This window comes from Balaenoptera musculus, chromosome 16, assembly GCF_009873245.2.
Source record: "Balaenoptera musculus isolate JJ_BM4_2016_0621 chromosome 16, mBalMus1.pri.v3, whole genome shotgun sequence".
NCBI lineage: Eukaryota > Metazoa > Chordata > Mammalia > Artiodactyla > Balaenopteridae > Balaenoptera > Balaenoptera musculus.
Window position 1 is genome coordinate 75,364,913 of NC_045800.1, and position 24,526 is coordinate 75,389,438.

At 52.7% G+C, this 24,526-nt stretch overlaps 1 protein-coding gene across 1 annotated transcript in view; it reads right to left on the reverse strand.

Annotated features, from left to right (window-relative positions):
* The window catches only part of RET (ret proto-oncogene), a 61,066-nt gene extending 39,105 nt beyond the window's left edge, over positions 1-21,961 (reverse strand). The window contains exon 1 of the mRNA XM_036829601.1: positions 21,706-21,961. Coding sequence (XP_036685496.1) covers positions 21,706-21,772 — 67 coding nt within the window. The 5' untranslated portion in view covers positions 21,773-21,961. The remainder of the gene's footprint in view (positions 1-21,705) is intronic.
* Positions 21,962-24,526: the final 2,565 nt, after the last annotated feature.

Below are 24,526 nucleotides of genomic sequence, written 5' to 3' on the forward strand. Positions count from 1 at the left end.
TCCTCCCATATCCCGTTCACGTTTTCTCTTTATTCCAGTTGAATATTTGATACGTACAAAGAGTATATTTTGCAGAACATTTATGCCGAAAGTATATTCTGTGACAAACATCCATGAGCCCATGGCTGACCTAACTGGACACTTGGCATTGCTGCTGTCCCTCCCACGCCCTCACCTTCCACCTCATCCACTCACAGCAAACGTGGATCTGTGTCTGTGTTTTTCTTATCCCCCTCCACTTTAAAACACTTTTACCTCATTCTTTTTTTTTTTTTTTGGAATTTTTGAATTTTATTTTATTTATTTTTTTATATAGCAGGTTCTTATTAGTTATCCATTTTATATATATTAGCATATATATGTCAATCTCAATCTCCCAATTCATCACACCCCCGCCCTGCCACTTTCCCCCCCCTTGGTGTCCACATGTTTGTTCTCTACATCTATGTCTCTATTTCTGCCCTGCAAACTGGTTCATCTGTACCATTTTTCTAGGTTCCACATATATGCGTTAATATACGATATTTGTTCTTCTCTTCTGACTTAGTTCACTCTGTATGACAGTCTCTAGATGCATACACGTCTCTACAGATAACCCAATTTCGTTCCTTTTTATGGCTGAGTAATATTCCATTGTATATATGTGCCACATCTTCTTTATGCATTCGCCTGTCGACGGGCATCTGGGTTGCTTCCATGACCTGGCTATTGTAAATAGTGCTGCAATGAACATTGGGGTACATGTGTCTTTTTGAATTATGGTTTTCTCTGGGTATATACCCAGTAGTGGGATTGCTGGGTCATATGGTAATTCTATTTTTAGTTTTTTAAGGAACCTCCATGCTGTTCTCCATAGTGGCTGTGTCAATTTACATTCCCACCAACAGTGCAAGAGGGTTCCCTTTTCTCCACACCCTCTCCAGCATTTGTTGTTTACAGATTTTCTGATGATGTCCATTCTAACTGGTGTGAGGTGATACCTCATTGTAGTTTTGATTTGCATTTCTCTAATAATTAGTGATGTTGAGCAGCTTTTCATGTGCTTCCTGGCCATCTGTATATCTTCTTTGGAGAAATGTCTATTTGGGTCTTCTGCCCAGTTTTAGATTGTTTGTTTGTTTTTTTAATATTGAGCTTCACGAGCTGTTTATATTTTTTGGAGATTAATCCTTTGTCCATTGATTCATTTGCAAATATTTTCTCCCATTCTGAGGGTTGTCTTTTCATCTTGTTTGTAGTTTCCTTTGCTTTGCAAAAGCTTTTAAGTTTCATTAGGTCCCATTTGTTTATTTTTGTTTTTATTTCCATTACTCTAGGAGGTGGATCAAAAAAGATCTTGCTGTGATTTATGTCAAAGAGTGTTCTTCCTATGTTTTCCTCTAAGAGCTTTATAGTGTCCGGTCTTACATTTAGGACTCTAATCCATTTTGAGATTATTTTTGTGTATGGTGTTAGGGAGTATCCTAAAATCATTCTTTTACATGTAGCTGTCCAGTTTTCCCAGCACCACTTATTGAATAGACTGTCTTTTCTCCATTGTATATCCTTGCCTCCTTTGTCATAGATTAGTTGACCATAGGTGTGTGGGTTTATCTCTGGGCTTTCTATCCTGTTCCGTTGATCCATATTTCTGTTTTTCTGCCAGTACCATATTGTCTTGATTAGCTTTGTAGTATAGTCTGAAGTCAGGGAGTCTGATTCCTCCAGCTCTGTTTTTTTCCCTCAAGACTGCTTTGGCTATTCAGGGTTTTTTGTGTTTCCATAAAAATTTTAAGATTTTTTTGTTCTAGTTCTGTAAAAAAAAGCCATTCGTAATTTGATAGGGATTGCATTGACTCCGTAGATTGCTCTGGGTAGTATAGTCATTTTCATAATATTGATTCTTCCAATCCAAGAACATGGTATATTTCTCTCCATCTGTTTGTATTATCTTTAATTTCTCTCATCAGTGTCTTATACTTTTCTGCATACAGGTCTTTTGTCTTCCTAGGTAGGTTTATTCCTAGGTATTTTATTATTTTTGTTGCAATGGTAAATGGGAGTGTTTCCTTAATTTCTCTTTCAGATTTTTCATCATTAGTGTATAGGAATGCAAGAGATTTCTGTGCATTAATTTTGTATCCTGCAACTTTACCAAATTCATTGATCAGCTCTAGTAGTTTTCTGGTGGCATCTTTAGAATTCTCTATGTATAGTATCATGTCATCTGCAAACAGTGACAGTTTTACTTCTTCTTTTCCAATTTGTATTTCTTTTTCTTCTCTGATTGCCGTGGCTAGGACTTCCAAAACTATGTTGAATAATAGTGGCGAAAGTGGACATCCTTGTCTTGTTCCTGATCTTAGAGGAAATGCTTTCAGTTTTTCACCATTGAGAATGATGTTTGCTGTGCGTTTGTCGTATATGGCCTTTATTATGTTGAGGTAGGTTCCCTCTATGACCACTTTCTGGAGAGTTTTTATCATAAATCGGTGTTGAATTTTGTCAAAAGCTTTTTCTGCATCTATTGAGATGATCATTTGGTTTTTATTCCTCAATTTGTTAATATGGTGTATCACATTGATTGATTTGTGTATACTGAAGAATCTTTGCATCCCTGGGATATATCCCACTTGATCGTGGTGTATGATCCTTTTAGTGTTGTTGGATTCTGTTTGCTAGTATTTTGTTGAGGATTTTTGCATCTATATTCATCAGTGATATTGGTCTGTAATTTTCTTTTTTTGTAGTATCTTTGTCTGGTTTTGGTATCAGGGTGATGGTGGCCTCATAGAATGAGTTTGGGAGTGTTCCTTCCTCTGCAATTTTTTGGAAGAGTTTGAGAAGGATGGGTGTTAGCTCTTCTCTAAATGTTTGATAGAATTCACCTGTGAAGCCATCTGGTCCTGGACTTTTGTTTGTTGGAAGATTTTTAATCACAGTTTCAATTTCATTGCTTTTGATTGGTCTGTCCATATTTTCTATTTCTTCCTGGTTCAGCCTTGGAAGGTTATACCTTTCTAATAATTTGTCCATTTCTTCCAGGTTGTCCATTTTATTGGCATGGAGTTGCTTGCAGTAGTCTCTTAGGATGCTTTGTATTTCTGCAGTGTTTGTTGTAACTTATCCTTTTTCATTTGTAATTTTATTGATTTGAGTCCTCTCCCTCTTTTTCTTGATGAGTCTGGCTAATGGTTTATCAATTTTGTTTATCTTCTCAAAGAACCAGCTTTTAGTTTTATTGATCTTTGCTATTGTTTTGTTTGTTTCTGTTTCATTTATTTCTGCTCTGATCTTTATGATTTCTTTCCTTCTACTAACTCTGGGTTTTGTTTGTTCTTCTTTCTCTAGTTCCTTTAGGTGTAAGGTTAGACTGAGATTTTTCTTGTTTCTTGAGGTAGGCTTGTATTGCTATAAAATTCCCTCTTAGAACTGCTTTTGCTGCATCCCATAGGTTTTGGGTCAACGTGTTTTCATTGTCATTTGTCTCTAGGTATTTTTTGATTTCCTCTTTGATTTCTTCCATGATCTCTTGGTTATTTAGTAACGTATTGTTTAGCCTCCATGTGCTTGTGTTTTTTACGTTTTTTTCCCTGTAACTGATTTCTAATCTCATAGTGTTGTGGTCAGAAAAGATGCTTGCTATCATTTCAATTTTCTTAAATTTACTAAGGCTTGATTTGTGACCCATGATGTGATCTATCCTGGAGAATGTTCCGTGCGCACTTGAGAAGAAAGTGTAATCTGCTGTTTTTGGGTGGAATGTCCTATAAATATCAATTAAATCCATCTGGTCTATTGTGTCATTTAAAGCTTGTGTTTCCTTATTAATTTTCTGTTTGGATGATCTGTCCATTGGTGTAAGTGAGGTGTTAAAGTCCCCCACTATTATTGTGTTACGGTCAATTTCCTCTTTTAGAGCTGTTAGCAGTTGCCTTATGTATTGAGGTGCTCCTATGTTGGGTGCATATAGATTTATAATTGTTATATCTTCTTGGATTGATCCCTTGATCATTATGTAGTGTCCTTCCTTGTCTCTTGTAACAGTCTTTATTTTAAAGTCTATTTTATCTGATATGAGTATTGCTACTGCAGCTTATTTTTGATTTCCATTTGCATGGAATATCTTTTTCCATCCCCTCACTTTTAGTCTGTATGTGTCCCTCGGTCTCAAGTGGGTCTCTTGTAGACAGCATATATATGGGTCTTGTTTTCGTATTAATTCAGCAAGCCTGTGTCTTTTGGTTGGAGCATTTAATCCATTCACATTTAAGGTAATTATCGATATGTATCTTACTGCTACCATTTTCTTAATTGTTATGGGTTTGTTTTTGTAGGTCTTTTTCTTCTCTTGTGTTTCCCACTTAGAGAAGTTCCTTTAGCATTTGTTGTAGAGCTGGTTTGGTGGTGCTGAATTCTCTTAGCTTTTGCTTGTCTGTAAAGCTTTTGATTTCTCCGTTGAATCTGAATGAGATCCTTGCTGGGTAGAGTGATCTTGGTTGTAGGTTCTTCCCTTTCATCACTTTAAATATATCTTGCCACTCCCTTCTGGCTTGTAGAGTTTCTGCTGAGAAATCAGCTGTTAACCTTATGTGAGTTCCCTTGTGTGTTATTTGTCATTTTTCCCTTGTTGCTTTCAATAATTTTTCTTTGTCTTTAATTTTTGTCAATTTGATTACTATGTGTCTCGGCGTGTTTCTCCTTAGGTTTATCCTGCCTGGGACTCTCTACGCTTCCTGGACTTGGGTGGCTATTTCCTTTCCCATGTTAGGGAAGTTTTCGACTATAATCTCTTCAAATATTTTCTCAGGTCCTTTCTCTCTCTCTTCTCCTTCTGGGACCCCTATAATGCGAATGTTGTTGCGTTTAACATTGTCCCAGAGGTCTCTTAGCCTGTCTGCATTTCTTTTCATTCTTTTTTCTTTATTTTGTTCCACAGCAGTGAATTCCACCATTCTGTCTTCCAGGTCACTTATCCATTCTTCTGCCTCAGTTATTCTGCTATTGATTCCTTCTAGTGTAGTTTTCATTTCAGTTATTGTGTTGTTCATCTCTGTTTGTTTGTTCTTTAATTCTTCTAGGTCTTTGTTAAACATTTCTTGCATCTTCTTGATCTTTGCCTCCATTCTTTTTCTGAGGTCCTGAATCATCTTCACTATCATTATTCTGAATTCTTTTTCTGGAATGTTGCCTACCTCCTTTTACCTCATTCTTTTTTTTTTTTAAATTAATTAATTAATTAATTTATTTGTGGCTGTGTTGGGTCTTCGTTTCTGTGCAAGGGTTTTCTCTAGTTGTGGCAAGTGGGGGCCACTCTTCATCGCAGTGCGCAGGCCTCTCACTATCGCGACCTCTCTTGTTGCGGAGCACAGGCTCCAGACGCGCAGGCTCAGTAATTGTGGCTCACGGGCCCAGCCGCTCCGCGGCATGTGGGATCCTCCCAGACCAGGGGTCGAACCTGCATCCCCTGCATTGGCAGGCAGACTCTCAACCACTGCGCCACCAGGGAAGCCCTTTTATCTCATTCTTGGAAGGCACTTTTGCTGGGTAGAGAATTCTGCAGGACTGTTATTCTGTCCTTCAAAGGCATGTTTCCGCTGCCCTGCTTCTGAAAGCTCTGTGCTTGTTCTAATTGTCCCTCCTTGGTGTTCTCTCTTCTCTCTGGTTGCTTCTAGGACCTCCTGTGTTTGGTGCTCTCCAGTTTCACTCCGATTAGCCAGTCTGCTCACCCCCATGCGGCTTTCCTCCTTCTCGGCTTATCCTCTGGGTGCTCTCTCTCCAGATTCTCCTCTAGCAAACGGCAGCCAGTCCCATGGCTCAAATGACTGCCTCTGGGCTGAGGACTGCCACGTTCACCAGCCCTGACCTCCTCCCGAGTGCTAGACGCACCTCTACCAACTTGCTCCATCCTCTCTCTTGTCTCAGTCCAGCTTAGAGAACCACACAGCCTCCCCACCCCAGTCCAGGCACCATGCACCTCAGACTCGCTCTGAGCCCTTCCCTCTTCCATCCCTTACACCAGCCCACAGACTGCCCTCTGCCACCCCTCACCCAAGCTGCTGTGCACCCTCACCTCACTCACCTGGACAACACCATGATGCCAACCAGTCTCTCTGAGCCCACTCTTGACCCCATAGGCCACTTGTCCCAGAGCAGCCAGGGTTAGTCAAATCACGTCACCCTCTGCCTGAAAGAACTGTCTGACAGAACAAACTAATAAGTGAACCAATGAATGAATCAAGGAAGGAACAAACTAATACATAAATGGTTTCATGAACACATGTGGGTAACGGTTGGGCACATTTGGGAAATGGTCAGAATTGGGGATAGGAGAGGGGCTGGGGCCAGGGAGGTGGTTCAGATCAGATCAGACTTGGCTATGACACTCTGGCTTGGTCTGGGAGCCACAGGTGGATGGTCAGCAGCAGGATAAGCTGGATGGAGCCTCGTGGATGCCCCTCCTGTGCTCACAAGGCTTTCGTGGGGGCACGCAGCACCCTTTAGTGCACTAGCTGCCTTAGTGAGGCCAGCAGTTGGTGTTGAGCAAACAGCCATGAGAACAGCTGAGAACAAAATCACTGACTCTGGCTCAGGAAATGACATACTGGTAACTGAGGAACACTGCCACTGGGAGACGTTAGGCAGAACATGTGTGCTCATTCACATGTGTGCACGTGCACACGCACACACACACACACAAATGTATGCACTCTCAGGCAGGGTCACCCTGCAGTATGCTTCACACACCCTGTAATCTCGATGCTTTGTCCCAGCTGGAGGCTGGCTTTGCAAGGGATTGTAATGTAATTTTGCTCTTAGAAAAAAAGCACAGATTGGGGAAGGCTCTACTGAAAATAATGAATTTGGGGGTAAAGAGGATCCTAGTTTTTAAAATTAATTGTGGTAAAATACACATAACATAACTTACCATCTTAACCATTAAGTGTACATTTCAGTGTCATTAAAATAAATTCACATTGTTTTTCAACCATCACCACCATCCATCTCCGAAACTCTTTCGTCTTGCAAAACTGAAACTCTACACCCATTAAACACTAACTCCCATTCCCCACCTTCCTCCAGCCCCTGGCAACCACCATGTGACATTTTGTCTCTGAATCTGACTACTCCAGGTACCTCATATGAGTGGAATCATACAGCATTTGGCTTTTTGTCACTGGCTTAATTTCATTTACCATAATGTCCTCAAGGTTTATCTATGTTGTAGCATGTATCAGAATGTCCTTCCTTTCTTAAGGTTGAATAGTATTCTGTTGTATGGATATACCACATTTGGTTTATCCATTCATCCACTGATAGACAGTTGGGTTGCTTCCACCTTTTAGCTATTGCAAATAATTCTGCTATGTACATGGGCATACAAATATCACTTCGAGACCTTGATTTTCAGTGTATACTCAGAAGTGGAATTGCTGGATCATATGGTAATCTTATTTTTAATTTTTTGAAGAACTTCTACGCTGTTTTTCACAGTGGCTGCACCGTTATACATTCCCACCAACAGTGAATAAGCGTTCTAATTTCTCCACATCCTTGCCAACACTTGTGATTTGCCATTTTTTTTAACATCTTTTTTGGAGTATAATTGCTTTACAATGGTGTATTAGTTTCTGCTTTATAACAAAGTGAATTAGCTATACATATACATATATCCCCATATCTCTTCCCTCTTGTGTCTCCCTCCCACCCTCCCTATCCCACCCCTCTACGCGGTCACAAAGCACCGAGCTGATCTCCCTGTGCTATGCGGCTGCTTCCCACTAGCTATCTGTTTTACATTTGGTAGTATATATAAGTCCATGTCACTCTCTCACTTCGTCCCAGCTTACCCTTCCCACTCCCCGTGTCCTCAAGTCCATTCTCTACGTCTGTGTCTTTATTCCTGTCCTGCCCTAGGTTCTTCATAACATTTTTATTTTTTTCTTTAGATTCCATATGTATGTGTTAACATACGGTATTTGTTTTTCTCTTTCTGACTTACTTCACTCTGTATGACAGACTCTAGGTCCATCCACCTCACTACAAATAACTCAATTTCATTGCCATTTTTTTTGACAGTAGCCAACCTAATGGGTGTGTGGTTATATCACACTGTGGTTTTGATTTGCATTTCCCTAATGATCAGTAATGTTGAGCATCTTTTCATGTGCTTACTGGCTACTTCTTCTCTGGAGAAATGTCTGTTCAAGTGCTTTACCCATTTTTTTTTAAAGTCTTTATTGAATTTGTTACAATATTGCTTCTGTTTTGTGCTTTGATTTTTTGGCCACGAGGCATGTGGGATCTTAGCTCCCCAATCAGGGGTGGAACCTGCACCCCCTGCATTGGAAGGTGAAGTCTTAACCATTGGACTGCCAGGGAAGTCCCATTTTGCCCATTTTTGAACTGGGTTTTGTTGATGTTGTTGAGTTGTAGTTCTTTATATGTTCTGGATAGTAACCTTTTATCAGACATATGATTTGCAAATATTTTCTCCCATTTCACAGGTTGCGCCTTTTCACTTTGTTGACTGTGTCCTTTGATGTTTTAAATTTTGATGCAATACAATTTATCTATTTTTCCTTTTGTTGCCTGTGCTTTGCTGTCATGTATGTTTTAAAGATGTGCCCACAACTCTTCCTTTAGAATCGAGTAAGAACAGAACCAGTAAGTTCTTGGCTCCAATCTGGCAGCCCACCCACGCTGCCCTGGCCGCCTGCCACTGGCCAGGTAAATGCCTGTGCACTGCAGGTTTCCGCTGTGGCTCCTGCCTTGGCTCACAGGACCACAGTACCCAGGTACAGGAGAGACCTGAATGGCTGAGGGGCTCACCATCCACTGGGAGAGGGCACACACAAGCCTGGTCATGTGGGCCCACCCTTAGTGCCAGAGTCCCAGGGGTCCTCCATTTCCAATAGGCACCGACACTGCAGATACTGGGGCATGCGCCCCCCCACTCTAACTGCCTCAGCACACACAGTGGGCACAGTGCCCAGGGGCCCACACAAATGTTTTAGTTTATGTTAAAGTCAGAAGGAAGAAAAAAATGTAATAATAAGGACTGTGTAATAATAAAGCAGCCTGGATTATATTTGTCTTTATATTAATAGTCATGAAATATAATCCTACTTTTTCATGGGGAAAGGGGCCCACAGAGGTCACAGGGCCGGAAGCCACAGTCAGTAGTCATGACGTGGCCCTGGCCCAGGCTCCAGAGTCCCCCCCACAGAGAAGGTGGAGTCCCAGGCCAGCTGAGTTTGGCTCAGAGCCCTTCCCTCTGCCTGTGTGGCCACACCTCCTCCCCACACGTGCCAAGGTGCCAACCCCAGGAGTCCTGTGTGACCACTCAGTGCGCCCTGCCCAACAACTCAGTTCCCTCCTGCCTTCTCTGCACCCGGGGTTCAGAGGGCTCTCGGGCTCCCGCCTGCCCCGGGCAGCCGACACACACGCCTGTTCCCAGGTGTCTTTCCGAGCCCTTCGCTGGGCTTCCTGTGCCCGGCCCGATGCCCACAGCCTTGGCCCGCAGGTCCCACTGTGGTACCCTGGCTCTGGGCCTCGTGCTAACTCTTCCCAGCCTCGCCCACGACCCCTGGGTACGTGGTCCCCCACCCCGTCTTCTCTCCTGGGCGAGCCCCTGCCCAGCTCAGCCCTCTCCCCCCACTCCCACAGCCATGCTGGCCTTTCCCCCCTTAACTCCCAGAGCACCGACCCGATGCTAAAAGAAGCAGAGACTCTAAAGACCCACAGGGCCAGCACTGGGCCTGTCTTGCTCACCACTGCATCCCCACAACCTTGCCTGATGCCTGGCACAGAGGAGGTGTGAAGGGAAGGCCTGGGTGGGCTCTAGTAATTTGACAGTCCACAGGCAGCTCACCTTTTTTTTTTTTTTTAATTAATTAATTAATTAATTATTGGCTACACCGGGTCTTTGTTGCTGCTCATGGGCTTTCTCTAGTTGTGGCGAGCGGGGGCTACTCTTCGTTGCGCTGCGCAGGCTTCTCGTTGCAGTGGCCTCTCTTGTTGCGGAGCACGGGCTCCAGGCGTGCAGGCTTCAGTAGTTGTGGCTCGCGGGCTCTAGAGCACAGGCTCAGTAGCTGTGGCCTGCGGGCTTAGTTGCTCCGCGGCATGTGGGATCTTCCCGGACTAGGGCTCGAACCCGTGTCCCCTGCAATGGCAGGCGGATGCTTAACCGCTGCGCCACCAGGGAAGCCCAGGCAGCTCACTTTGAGAGCCAGCTGCCTCTGTCCATGGGTCCCTGGCTCAGCTCAGCTGTACTCAGTCACAAGCCAATGCCTCCTGCAGAGGGAATCTGACAGCTTGTCCCAGTCCTGATGCTGCGAATTGAAGCCTTTGTCTACAAAATCATCGAGAAAACTCTGACCTCTGCAGGCGCACCCAACAGATGGCCAGCTTAGTGCATACACTGGGCGCTCAATAAATGCCAGGGCTATCTTCTGCCCTGATGCCCAACGACGACACCAGTCACCACTAGTGCAGCCTTGATTCCAGTCGTAAATTTCTTCTCCCCCAAATGCTGCCAGCAGCCCTCAGTGGGCAGCGTGTGCCAGGGTGGCCACAAGTCTGAGTGGCCTTCCTGGTCTGGCCTGGGCACCCAGCAAGGGCCAGCTGCTTGGGCCCACACACAGGGAGGAGCAAGCAGCCATCCTGGCACACACTGGGTGCCCGAGGCTCTCCGTGCTCCTGCGAGCTCTGCCTCGTACAGAGCCCCCGCTCCTGCCTGCCTGGCTGGTTTGCGGCTTCGCACACAGCACAGCTCTCCGGGCCCTTCCCACCACCATCCCTCCAGCCTGAGCCCTCTCTGTGTGGTCCGTGGTGGGGAGGGCAGGGGACCCCATGCGGGGGTGCAGTGTCTCCCCAGACGCCCGTCTTCCTGGGCCCTGGCTGGACAGGGTGGCCGGTGGCCTGTAAGAGCAGCTGGACGGAGGAGGAGAGACCTGAGGGCCAGCCCGTGCCTCAGAGGCACCACCAGCCCTGCACGCACAGGCACCCTCCTCCACACGTGCGAAAAGCTCTGCCTTGCACACCTTGCCTGAGCTCTCGCTGTAGACCTCGCTCTCCCCATCCAATGCTGGGAAACGCAATTCACCTCTTGCCCTCAAGAGTGGAACCACAAGCAGGCCCGGGTCTCCTGACACCCCACCACGTCATGCGCGCAGCCCTCTGCTGAGTGGGGAAGGAGTCAGGGCGAGGCTGAAGTTCGGGGGAGTGAGCCGTGCAGCTGAGGTCTGCAGCCCGGCAGCCCGGGAGGCAGCAGCCCGGCAGCCCGGGAGGCAGCAGCCCAGACTCATCCCCGGCACACAAGCCCCAGCCTTCCGCTCCCAGAGGCCTGGGGCCCAGGCTGCACCCAGCCCGCACCCGGAGCCACCACCCACGCTTCCCCACCCGCCCAGGCCAGATGCAGAGGCCTCGCTCAGATGACGGACACTCCTGCCCAAATGTGATTTCCCAGCTGATGCCGAGTTAATCACCAGCCTCACTGGCAGTTCCTTCCGGCTTCTGTGCAAAGGAAACTGCCAATTAGGTTACAATTAATTTCTTACCCAGGGCAAGGCCTGGCTGGAAAAAGACTGGCCACCCAAGTGGCCTGCTGATGATTGTGTGCGGGTCACCAAGCTCTCTCGGCTCCAGGGCTCTTGTGCCCTGCAGCCCCAGTCAAGGGCGGCTCTGCCAGCCCTGGCTTAGGGGTGACGGGTCAGGACATCCCCGGCTTGGACCCTGGTGCCACTGCTTGGGCAACTGTCCCCCCTCACACCCAGCAGGGCACTGCGACTCAGACTTAAACCTGTCACCCCACCTATCTAGAGCTCCTCAAACAGAGGTGGTCCTGCCCATCTCTGCCCCTCCCCCAGCACCCTTCTCGCCCTTATTCAACATTAACCGGCGAGATTTCTACATTCTTCCCGAGAGGCCCTGTTCTAAGTGCTTCACGCACGTTGTCCCACTTAATCAACACGACATCTGACAGAGGTAACGACGACAGCCAGAGGTAACAATGACAACTTTGTTTCCTGTCTTACAGAAGGGGAAACCAAGGCAGAGAAAGGCTACCTTGCCCAAGGCCACACAGAGAGTGCGCCAGGACTTAAGCCGAGGGTCCCAACCAGGCCAGTGTACGTGGCCACCAGGCTCCTCTGCTCAGTGACGGCCGTGCACACGTGTGCGGAAAAGCCAGGGCACCATGACCTGGGACTCCGGGCCACCCACCCACCTGCTTGCTAACCAGGCGGAAAATGCAACCATAAATAACCATCCACAGCCTCCTTCAGCCTCCTCGAAAAGGCAGGAGTCCCTAAAAGCCCCTCATGCAAATTTTCTCTTTCACGTCTCAGTGAAATAGGGCGAAGGCCCAGGAAGGCATGACCAGGTGGGAGTTTGCTCAGCCAGCGCCCGCCTGACAGGCACAGACACAGTCACGGCTGCTGTGTGCGCGGGCGCCCATGGATGCTGGGGGCCTGACGTGCCCTTGCCCGCTGGACACAGAAGAGAGCCTTGAGGGTCCTTCACTCTGCCCCTGTCAGGTCCTAGTACCACCTTGAGAAGTGAGTCTAGATACAAAGGAGAGATTTCAGTATGACTTGCGGAAGCAGAGAGACAAGGGCAGAGGCAGGCCAGAGCCGTGCTCCTTCACTGCCTTGCTGTATGGCCAGCTCGGCATTCAGCCTCTCTGGGTCTGTTCCCAGCTGTGAACTGGGACAGGAACCCCTCCCTGGAAGCACTGCTGGGACAGAGCACCTGCTGGTGGAAGCCAGAGCCAGTTCTCCTTTCTCCCTCCCTGACCCTCGAATCAGACCTGCCTGGGCCCACAAAGGCTTCCTGCTGAGCCCAGTCAAGGCCTTCCCACCCTGTGCTGGGCCCCAGCACTCATGCAGCTTCTGGGTGCAAGCTTCTGGGTGGCGGGCGGACTGCACTGCCTTGGTACGTTCTGCTGTCCCGGGAAAACGGCCTCAAGGGACTGGCAGCATGACATCACACAGTTGCAATTACGGTAATCAACTTACACCAGATCCGCCTGGTTATTTTTAGAGTCTGGACTGAGAGTTTATCGAGACAGGGCAGCCCTGGGTTCCCCTGCTGCTGAGTCCCACCTTGTCAGGTGGGCTGGGTGGGTCACTGGTTCCCAGAACCCCTCCCTTCCTCCCATCCCCTGGGTCCTTCACAGGATGGTCTTTGGGCATTGGCACCTCACATACAAGATGTGACACCATTGCTTCTGGGACATTTGAGCTCAATGTGGCTTCAGGGTCTGGGTCTTCTGAGAATGTCCTCAGGGTCCCAGTGGGGTCATGGTGGCTCAGCCCCCACAGAAGGACACTGGAGGAACCCATGTCCTCTTCGAAAGGGACCTCGGGCTCAGACACTGAAATGTCTCTGGACAAAAACTGCTCTGCAACACTTGGTGGAAATTTGATAGAGCAAACTCAACAACAAAAAGACACACCCACCCAATTAAAACATGGGCAAAGGACCTGAATAGATACTTCTCCAAAGAAGATACAAACGGCCAAGAAGCACACAAAAGATGCTCAACATCACCAATAATTAAGGAAATGCAAATCAAAACCACATGAGATACCACTTTGCACCCAGTAGGATGGATACAATTTAAAAATATAAATAGAAAATAACAAGGATTGGTGGGGATGTAGTGAAATTGGAACTCTCACATACTGCTGGTGGGATCCTAAAATGTTTCAGTTGTTGTGGAAAACAGTTTGCCAGTTCCTCAAAAAATGGGACTTGGAATTACCATATGACTCAGCAATTTTACTCCAAAGTATACACCTAAGAGAACTGAAAACAGGGACTCAAACAGATATTTGCACATAAATGCTCACAGCAGCATTATTCACAAGAGCCAAAAGGTGTAAACAACCCAAACGTCCACCAAGAGATGAATGAATAAATAAATGTGATATATGCGCGCAATGGGATATCGCTCAGCCTTAAAGGGCATGAAGTACTGATACATACTACAACGTGGATGCACCTTGAAAACGTCAAACTAAGTAAAAGGAGTCTAACACAAAGGTCAATTTACACTAAATATCCAAAATGGACAAGTCCACAGAGACAGTCGCAGAGTGGCAGTCGCCAGGGGCTGGGGTGGGGGGACTAGGCATCACTGCCTAATGGGTATGGGGTTTCCTTTTGGAGGCGATGAAAATGTTCTGGAACTACACAGGGGTGATGCCTATGCAGCACTGTGAATGTACTAAATGCCACCGAATTATTCACTTTAGGACAGTTAATTTTATGTTACGTGAATTGTCATTGTTCGACACCGTATCCTTCCCCCCTCCCCACCCCACTCCCAGCTGCTAGGCCCCACACAGGCTCCTGCTGTGCTGACCAGGAGAGGCCTACCTGGAAGAGCGGTACACAGGGGCACAAGTTCACAGGGGACCACAGGAGCGTGTGCAGGTGCCCCAGCGTGCACCCCACTCACCCACCATGCTCTCTCTCCTCTGGGCGCCAGCCTCCCTTGCAGAGAGAAGGACCCTGTGACAGACCAGCCCGTGGACATGGGCAAAGTGCCCCAGGTCCCTCCAGGCCTGGCTCCTCAGAGCTCTGTGCCCCTCCCCGTGCACACGGCCCGGTGTGGAGTGACTGACAGGGGCAGGGTGCTGGGACACCACGAACAGGAGACAAACAGACTGTGTTGAGACACTGAGACTGGGGGTTTCTGTCACCCCCAAGTACACAGTCTCTCCTGCTCACAGATACAGGTGGGTGGGAGGCTGCAGAAGCAGATTCAAGAGGGTCCACAGTGGAGACTTTACAAGGCTCTGTGGAGTCACGTGTGTGGTCCTGCTGGATGAGTCTCCTACAGAGACCACCCGCAGGTGCCCGTCTGACAAGGCTCAACCCCTCCCAGTGGCAAAGCAAGTGCCCAGAGAGCTAAGTGCGTGTTAGCCCTGCTTCCACAGGCGAGGAGACAGCGGGTGCTGCACCCACTTCATGGCTAAGTGGCGGCTGGAACGGAGCCCTTCTTCCCAACTCCACCCTTTCTCCTTCCCAGAAAGAAGAGAACAGACAGCAGTGGACGGCCCACAGGCAATGCTGGAAGGGCAGGATGGGGGAGCAGGCAAGGAGAAAGCCCACCCAGGAGCCGCCTCCAGCTTCTGGGTCTTCCACCACCTCACTGTGTCTGTGTCTTTGGCTGTTTCAGAGACAGGAAAGTTTGAGTAAGAAACTGAGTAAACTCCTTCCCTCCACTCGGACTCCCACCATCACTCTGTGTGCCCCCAGGCCACCCCCCCATTCACCCCGCTCTCAGGTCCTGGCACACAGAGTGCACATCTTCCCAAGCATTTTCCAGGCTGTTAGTTAAAGGTTAGGAACTTACATTGTTCCTTTTCCCCCTTTTTGTAAGAGTGAGAACCCTCAGAATTTTCTGGCAACCCCATAGCCACATGGGAGGGGGGGGCTGCAATCAGTTTTGACGTCCACTGTCTTGCCAGGGGCCTTCTGATTGTTTTCGCAGCAGAACCCTTCCTCCAATCAGAGCGCAGGTCAGGGCCAGCGCTCAGGGCAGAGCTCGGACCTTTGCCTCCCTCTCCCACCACCCTGCCCCTCAGGCACTTCTCTGGAGCCCAGGGCCCTGCGGAACCCAGACAGCAGCAGCCCATGTCAGAAGAGAGAAGGCTTAAGACTGCGATAAGGTGTGACCGCCGGTACCCGAATCTGGGAGGGGGGCTGGGGCCCCCAGGACCTGGGTCTGCAGGGGCACGGGCATCTCCCCTGAGCAGGTCCCAGAACTGGTCCCTGCCTGCCAGAGCCCACCAGGCATCGCTGATGTCATGGAGAGCCTGCACCAGCTGGAGCACCAGGTGGGCACACACCTGTGCAGGTGCACAGGTGACCTTTCTGCAGAGGTGCCCTGGCTGCTACACTCTGTGGAGCCACTCACAAGGCGAAAGCAAACAGAGGTGTTTGCTCGGGGCCGGCCACCTGCTCTCCTTGAGGGCCCAGGCGGCGCCTGAACTGCCTCCCTCAAGGTCCCATTGGCGTCAATGCGCCCACAACCATGCTTTCTTGGGGGTGTCAGCTCCAGTGGGGGAGGAGCTAAGGGAACAGTGGCACCTCGCTGCTGCTCTCACCACCCCCCACCTCGCCCAGTGGACAGCTCAGTGGGCCACTGGCTTTACATCCTCCAGCCTCAGGGACAGAAGCGGGTCCCAGGGGCTCCCACAATTACATAGCTGTAAGGCCAGAGCTTGATGGAAGCCCAGGCATCACCTGGCCCCAGAGCTCAGGGAAGGTGGACTGTGGGAGGACGAGGAGGGGGGAGGAGGGCAGGATGAGGGTCCCGTGCATAGGGGCTCCCAGGTGTCCTGGAGCTGCAGCCCGAAGAGGGCCTCATCCTCTAAGGTCCTCTGAGGTGCGATGGAGCCCTGTCTCAGGAGTTACAGCCTCCCCTGAATCCCTAAACACGCCGCCACTCTCTGCTGCTCTGAGGCAGGGAGAGGAGAGCCGTGTGGGTTCTGGAGGCCTGAGCCTTCTCACCCCTTCAAGCCCCCCAGGACCGCCCTCCCCAGGCCACCCAGGTCACGGCCCTCAGAGGGACATCCTGGGCCTGGTCTCTCTGAGCCATACCAATGCCCCAGCCTTCCAGGGGCTAAGGACCCTCACCGAGAAAGCACGGAAGATGGGCCCTTGAAGACCCACGGGAGGCAAATGGGGGGGGGGGAGGGCGAAAAATGACCCCCGCTGCCATCACAGCCCTGTGGCCCAGGGCCAGGAGGGCCACTTCCCTGCCCGGCTGCCCACCTGGCCCCCACCGTACCCCTCAGCAGGCCTCCTGCCGTGCACCTCCGTCTGAAATCACACACACACATTTGAGGTAAGTGGCTGCTCAGGGCTTCCTTTACTGCCCATCTCTCCCTACAGGCAGACAGCTCTGAGGTCAAAGGGACCTTCTGTCGTCTCCCGGAGTGCATCCCTAGCCCCGGAGAAGCTCCCCAGGCAGCAGGTGGTCCCTCGGGGAGTGCTTGTGGGCCCATCACTATTACTGTTATTGTTACTGTTGAGTCACTCAGAAAAACAACTGCAGAAATGAGAAGGAAGAAGAAGAAATGAGGAGAAGGAAGAAGAAGAAACAGGAGGAGGAGAGGACGCGGGGGTTTGAGCCTGAACACTGCGCCCACACAAGGAAGCGTCCTCTCCCACACCCACGGGAAGGGGGAGGGGTTCCACAGCCGAAATGTAGCCACTTCTGTAGGACAGAAGGCATCACTACTGTTTGCGGGGGCACTTCTCCAGCTCTGCCTTTTTCCCAGTTGGGCACTTTCTTCTCCCAGTCTGTCCTGGAGCCCCGGGTAGGAGGGCCCTTTCTTGGACAAGGAGACACAGTTGTACCCATGTGCCTTGAAGTCCAGCCCCTCCTCAGCACAGTAGCTCCTGTCAGGTTCTGGGTCCCCAGGCAGAGGGTGGGTGCAGGGGCCACACACCCAGCCTACACCACCAGCACAGAGGCCTCTCTTCCTGCCACGCCAGAGGACACACGCCCCTCCCCTGGGGCTGGCTATGACCAGACCCCAGCTGGTGGCAGCTCCCGGACCTGCAGGACTCCCAGACATCAGCTAAAGCAGCGGTCCCACCTGAGCATCAGCCAGGCCCCGACGGGCTCCTGATTCAGGTGTTGAAGCACAGTGGCACACTTTCCTCCCAGACCCGGGCCAGGCTGTCCCTAGGGCCCCTGGAGCCCTGAGCAGGAGGGTCACCAGTGGGTGAGTGGGCTCAGGGTCACCTTCCTCTCCCGGGACCCCTCCTCAGCCCCACTCCTGGTCCCTACCACCACTGGCCCAGAGAAAGGGCTTGCTGAAAGCCAGAGGACTGGAGCGGGGAGACACAAAGTCCTCTCCATGGATTCAAGTTCACAGGCTGTGGGAGCCTCAGTTTCCTGACCTGTGAAATGGGAAAACAAGGCTACATCCCTCAGGGTTTCGGGAGGATACAGTGAGCTAGCAGACAGGCAGTGCTCAGCACAGGACCGGCAGGCCATGAGCCCCCTGGGGGTGGCTACTGCTGGCATCAGCCTTATCCAGTGAAGATCAGGGGATGGAGGAGTCCTCTCTCAGGTCACAGAGGCAGGACGGCCTCAGGGGAGGCAGCAGCTTCCTGGCCCTCCCTTCCCCTTGGCACCCCATGCTCCAGTTTAAGAGATACCATAATTTTAAATTAGTTTTCTCCTCTCCTGGCTGAAAGGCCATTAGCTCCCCATTAGGTGAATGCATCCCATTTTCTTCACACCACCAAGGAAACAGTGATTTACTTAGCCGTCCCTAAAGCAATTCTGCAGAATAAAGGCAATTTTGCAGTGGTCTCAATAAACTTCCCCATTTGCTTTCTGCTCACAGACCCCACCCTTAGGAGCCCACCAGCTGACCCAGCCCCTTGGTCCCTGAGTAGGTTGCACTCTGCTAGGGCCCAGGACAGCCAGTGTGGGACACAGGTAGCTCCCAGAGGCCAGAGGGGTTTAGTGCGCTGGGGCAGAGGAGAAAGAAGGCTGGGCCTAGGCAAGCCTGGTGAAGCAGGACACCATTCATCTCTGGCCAAAGAGGGAAGGGGCTGAAAGAGAGAGAAAGTCAGCAGAGCAGCCTTCCTGGCTGAGGGGCTGCTCTGGCACCTGCTGGTCCAGGCAAAAGCAGCAAACCCAGGTCCAACAGCAGAGGGGTGGGCCCAGCAGCCTGGAGAGGGGGCTGCTAGGTCATGGCCAGCTTTCCTTTCTTCAGTCCCCGGGAGTGAAAGGCCCAGAGGGTGTGCAGGGTGTGCACGCAGAGAGGGCAGGTCTTTCCTTGCGGCTAGAGGTGCTGAGCAAAATGGGACCCAAGAAGCCAGGCCAGAAAGATGAGAGATGTGAGGCCTGGTAGGAGCAGCAGGAGGTCAGGGAGATGGTGATGGGTGAGGGGTCAGCCTGAGACATTCAGGGGGATCCCCAGAAGCTGGGGCTCAGTTTCTTCATCCATGCCACAGGGATGCCTGTACCTGCGCTGGAGCAGCAAAAGGCTAGAAACTCTTCTAAGAACACCTTTTAGATGGAAGTTCTTTAGCTCTGGTTCCAGGATACCCAGGGTTGATGGGCTGTGCTCCTGAGTACGAGGGGGGAGGGGCAGGTGTCCCTGTGTACACATGTGGGGGTCCCAGAGTGTGTGAGTGGCAGGGAGAGAGGCTGGGTTCCCTGGGGGAGGGTGGAGTGTGAAGGGCCAAGCCACGCTGCGTGAGTGTGTGTGTGTCCACAGGCCTCATGATCACATATCCTTGAGAAAGGGCAGGAGTGTGTCTTAGTGATGACCAAGAGTGACTGTGAGTGTGTGAGCGTGGATTCAAGGGTGTGCGCGTGTGTGTGTGCCCGTTCGTGCGCTCACACGGACACCAGCGTGTGGGTGAGGAGTCCTGCCTTGCTCTGGGAGTCTGTGTCTGGGTTGGCTCCTTTTTCTGAAGGTGTGTGCATTCACACACAATGAGAGTGTGTACATGTGCAGGGGGGCACACAGCGAGGGTCTGTTTATGCCCCAGGACCTTGCTCTGAGTATCCCTAGGCCCTCGAGCCCACCCGTGCCAGCCCTGGGGCGGTGCTCTTCCTTCCCCGGCCACTGCCTCTTCATCTGGTTGCCTCCCTACCCCCCTCTCGTCAGTTCCCCAGCACAGAAGAGAGCTTCCCGTCTCGGGGAGGTGTCTGGGCCAGCACGGAAAGGCTTTCCTCCTCTAGAGACCCGGCCCATCGCCCAGGCAACAGGCCTGGCCACAGGAGGGCTGCGTCCACGAGAGGGCGCCCCGGGGCCGAGCTGCTCCCAGCCTGGTGGAGTCTGGGTGGGAGCAGCGGCCCAGCTCACTGGTGGCGGTCTGGAGCAGCTCGCTGAGAGCCAGGCTCAACAGCTCCGGCACTGCTACTCCGGGTAGAGGGTGCCCGCAGGCCTCTCCACAGGCCCCGCTGTCTCCTCTTGGGTATCGCGGGGCCACCTCTCAACTCCCAGTGCCACCAATCGTGGTTTCTTGCTCATCCCATGGGGAGGGTGGGTGAGGCAGGGGACTTGCTTTCCCCGGATTGGAGGGTCTTTCTCTGACCACCCAACTCCGTGCGTCCAGGCTGTGGAGAAGCCACCTGCATTCCCACCAAGTGTCACAGGCCGCCCTCGCACCCCTACCCCCAACTCCAGCCCCCACAAGGCCTCAGTTGGGCCCCCTGGCTAAGCGTGGGACAGGCACGGGAAATCCTCCACAAGCTTCTGAGGCTGCCCAGCGTGCCCTGGCTTCCGGCTCACACCTGATCACCCGCCCACAACTACAAAGTTGCAACCCAGAGTTACAAGAGGTCTCCTGAACACCTTGTTTGTGTTTACTTCTGCCCTGCCTTCGGCCTCCTCCTGCCTGTTTTCCCCTCACAGCACCGGGACCCCCAGACTCCCAATGCTTTCCCCCATTCTTCCCCAGGTCAAAGAAAGGGTTTCTCCCCTGGCTTCCCTATGATGGGCTGGGGGCCCATTCTAGCTTCAGTATCTGCCTCTTGAGCTCAAGATCCAGTCACACAAATGAAGCCTTGGGCAGGCCTGTGAACCCAGAGTCTGTGCAGGACCCAGGGCCAGACGCAGGGGACCACCACCTCTTCTGTTCCCAAAGGCCACAGGGAGAGAAAGCTCTTTGTAAGCAGTGAGGGAGGGTGGCCGGAGCTCCTCTCTCAGGGAAACTTGGTGCATAGTGAGTACTGAAGAAGAGGAAGTCAAGGACAGTTCGAGGGAAACTAAAATTCGTGGTGTGTGGGCAGGGGGGCGGGCAAAGATTTGACAGCCTTGGGGTTCACTCATCCCGTCAGGGTTTTGGGGGTGGAGGCAGTGCCAGCCTTTGCAAGGCCACATCTAATCCTCCCAGCACCGATGTTGGCGGCACACAGCCCTACTCCACTCCAGGACGGTCAAAAGCGCTTGGTACAGGTCGGCCCAGAGCCGTCAAATGGTCCCAAAGGCCGCACCTTCAGGTGTCCCCGCCTGGCATCAGCGCGGTACTCGGAAGCCGCGCGTGGGACTGGAGCCACGGCGGGCCCTCAGCCGGCTGCGCTGGGCCAGTCCGAGCGGGCCCTCGAGGGCAGCCTCCCTAGAAACCACAGCCTCTTGGGTTTTCTTAAGGACTAGAGCGGCAAAAACGCACAAGGGAAAAGCAACCATTTTTCAAAACAGCAGATGCCCTCCGCATCCCGCGGCTAGCCAGGGTATCAGAGCTGCAGGAAGAACGCACCGACGTGTAGAGCGACAAGGAAACCAGGACGGAGCAACCTTTTACAGAAACACAACTCCTCCCCGCCCAAGTCGCAGGCTTTCTAGGGCTACCTCACCCGTCCTCACCCACCTGCACCGAAACGGCTACAAGCTCCGTTCGGTTAGCTCGAAGACGCTGCTGTGGCGCGAGGCGCCACCAGGCTGGGGAGCGCGGCTGCGACAATGGCCCTGGGCACCGACCCCGGCCGCCCGGCCCGCGTGCCGCTCCGACCCGACTCCGGCTCCAGCCCGAGACCCGCCCAGCGCGCGGGGCCCGAGGCGCCCTGCCCACCACACCACCCCGCTCGCAGCCGAGCCCGGGCGGCCGGCAACTGCGCAGCCCGCTGCCCGCCGCAAACAGAAAGGCGTTTCCGAACGCGTCCACTCAGCCGCTCGGCGCGCGGTGCCAACTTCGCCTCGGCCGCTGCGGGCACCGGTCCCCGGCAGGACTCACCTTCTCCGAGCAGCGGCAGCAGCAGCAGAAACCGCAGCCCCACGGTGCCGGCCGTCGCCTTCGCCATCGCCGGTGCACGCTGGGGCCGCGGCGAGAGGGACGGTGGCTTGGGCTGGGGGTCTCGGCGGCGGGGTGCGGCGCTCAGCCGGGCTGCCCCATGCCCGGCCGGGACGCGGCGGACGCGACGAACACTGCGGGCGCAAAGCGTCGACGCGCGGGCTCCAGGATACTCTCCGCAGCTGCGCGCCGGGCTTCGGTCGCGGGACTGAGGCGGGGCGGGGCGGGGCGGGGCGGGGCGGTGAGGGGGCGGGGCGGGCGGGGCGGGCGGGGCCCGTGTGCGGGCGGGGCGCGGGAGTAAGGGCGGGGCACTGGGTACCCGACCGGGCGATGCCTGGTGTGGTCCCCGTGGGGCGCGGGTTAGGAGACCAGTGCCGGACGCGGGGTGCGGGCCGGGCGGGGCGCGAGTAGGGGCGAGGTGCGGGACCCGGGGTACCGGCCCGCCAGCCGCAGCCCCAATCCGCGCACCTCCGCACGCACAGCCACTCTTCCTCACTCTATGCGCCCGCTCTCGGTCTGTGCGCTTCGACATTCCCCGCCACCCAGAGAGGGCAGGGAAACCACGGGGATGCGGGGTCTGGGCGGACTGGCTGGGGGTGCTCCCGAGTGGACGTGGAGACTAGGCAGGCGCCCCGCCTCCAGGCTCCGGGCGCGGTGCGCATCCTCAGCCATTTCTCAGAGGGGGGAGGCGCGGTGGGAGCGCGGCCTCTCTTGGGGCCGGAGGCGGGAGGAGGGGAAGAGCCCGGGTGGGGGAAGGGGAACCTGGGCGCTTTCTGCGCACGCCAGGGGTGAGCCTGGCCTGTGGCTTCCAATGTCCGCGGTCGCTCTAGGGTTGTCCTAGGGTTAGTTTGTGAACCCGCCTCTTTAGGACTGGTCCAACCAATGAAACCAGGAAACTGACTGGAGCTGGCTCTAATGGGGTGCTTGGAGGGTAGGTACTCTCTCTCCCCAACCAAACAGAAGAATTCTTAGGATGGGGGGCTGACTGGGTAGCAGAGCAAGTAGCGAGAAGGAACTGGAGCCCCAAAGAATTTAATTTTTGCCCAAAGAAATGATGCCCATAAACACATCCAGTACTAAAAAGGGAAGACTCTGGGTCCCCAACATGGGGGGTCCTGGAGGTTGGAGGTGAGCTCTAGGCCTCTGTGGGAAAAGTCCACTGTTCTACTCCCACCCGCTAGCTGCCTTTGTGGTCTGGCCCTCACCTAGGCACAGAAGAATGCATGTCCAAGGGGCCTTGGGGTGGGAGGGTCCAGGGTACCTAGGCCTGGGGTGCCCCTATTTCAGTGTCTCTTCTTCCTGCTGTGCACAGAGCCCCGCCCTCTTGCCTGGCTGAGCTCGGGGCTGAATAAGAGCCCTGCACATCACTCTGCAGATATGAAGTCAAAGTGAAGTCACCCTCGCAGGCAGGAGGAGGAGCTGCCAAGACAGGCTGGCTGGGGACTCTGCCAGGCGAGATGTCCAAGCCGGCCTGCTGGCTGGAGGCCAGGGCACAGTGCTGCCAGCTCGGGAGAGCCACCCTGCGGCCACCAGACCTTGTGTTGCCTGCCTCACGCTCCCCGAGCCCCAGGCCCTTGGATTTATGGGGCTGGAGTTGGCCATGGGGGACTCCCCTGGGTGTAGACAGGCCCTACCTCTGGTGCTAGTAATAACTACCAAGGCTGCACATTCAGGCCTGTGCACAGGGAAGGGACCTGAGTGGGAAGGGAGGGCCTGAGGGGAACTTCTCTGTTACCAACAGGCTCCCGTGGCAGAAGAATGCAGAAGGAAGAGGGGTGGCCTGGCCCATTCTTCCAACCAGCCCCACCCCTGTGCCCCCCAGGGACCACCCTGGCCAAGCCTTGGCTGACACCGGTCAGGCTGGATGTCTGGTTGTGCTCTGTGTGACCACCTCAAGGGCCCATTTGAGGCTGTGTTCCTTCCTCGGTCCTCAGGCCCTTCCACTCTCCTGCACCACCCTTGGGGGTCTTGAGAGGACATCTGACACTATGTTGGGGACATTGCCCTCTTCTTAGAAAAAGGTCTGGGGAGCCTCATATGTGTACCCCTGTACCCACATGTGCCTACACCTGTGTTCACGTACAGGGATATGCGCGCATACCCTCACCCGCGTGCATGCCCAGAGGGGGATCCAGGAGAGCGCAGAGGTGAAGCGCTGGGCTTGCTGACCTCGGGTCCTGCATATCCATAAGAGACCCCCCTGTGAGACTCAGACAAGGCGTGACCTCAACTCTTTGCCTTACTCACCCTTCCATGGGCCCCCTAATGGAGTTGTTTTTCTCCTCTGAATTTCCTGCCCCACCTTCCTTTCCTCCCTTCCTTCCTCTGCTCTCCACTTCTCCTCATTCCCCTCCTTCCCTCCCATTCTCTGCAAGAATCTCTTCTCCATTCCTTTGCCCCAGCACAAGAACCAGGCTAGCTGCCTCACTGGGGCCTCAGCGTCTTCATCTGTAACATGGAAATAACGATATAGTAACTGCCTTGCAGTGTTATGGCTGAACCCAAATGAAGCATTGACAGAATCAGCACAGTTTCTGGCTCCCCAGAAAATGAGCTTTTTTTTTTTTCTTTTCTTCTTCCAGGGTCCTCTGAAGTCCAAAGAGCTGTCTGGGTGGTAGGCTGGGGGCAGTTGCATTGTGTGAAGGTTGAAGGTGTGCTCTGAGTTGTATCCTGGCTGGGTCTCTGGTCTGTGTGACCTCGGCATGTTTGCAACGTCTCTGGGCCTCAGGAAGGCAGAGCTCCATCCCCCCAGGTGCCTGAAGAC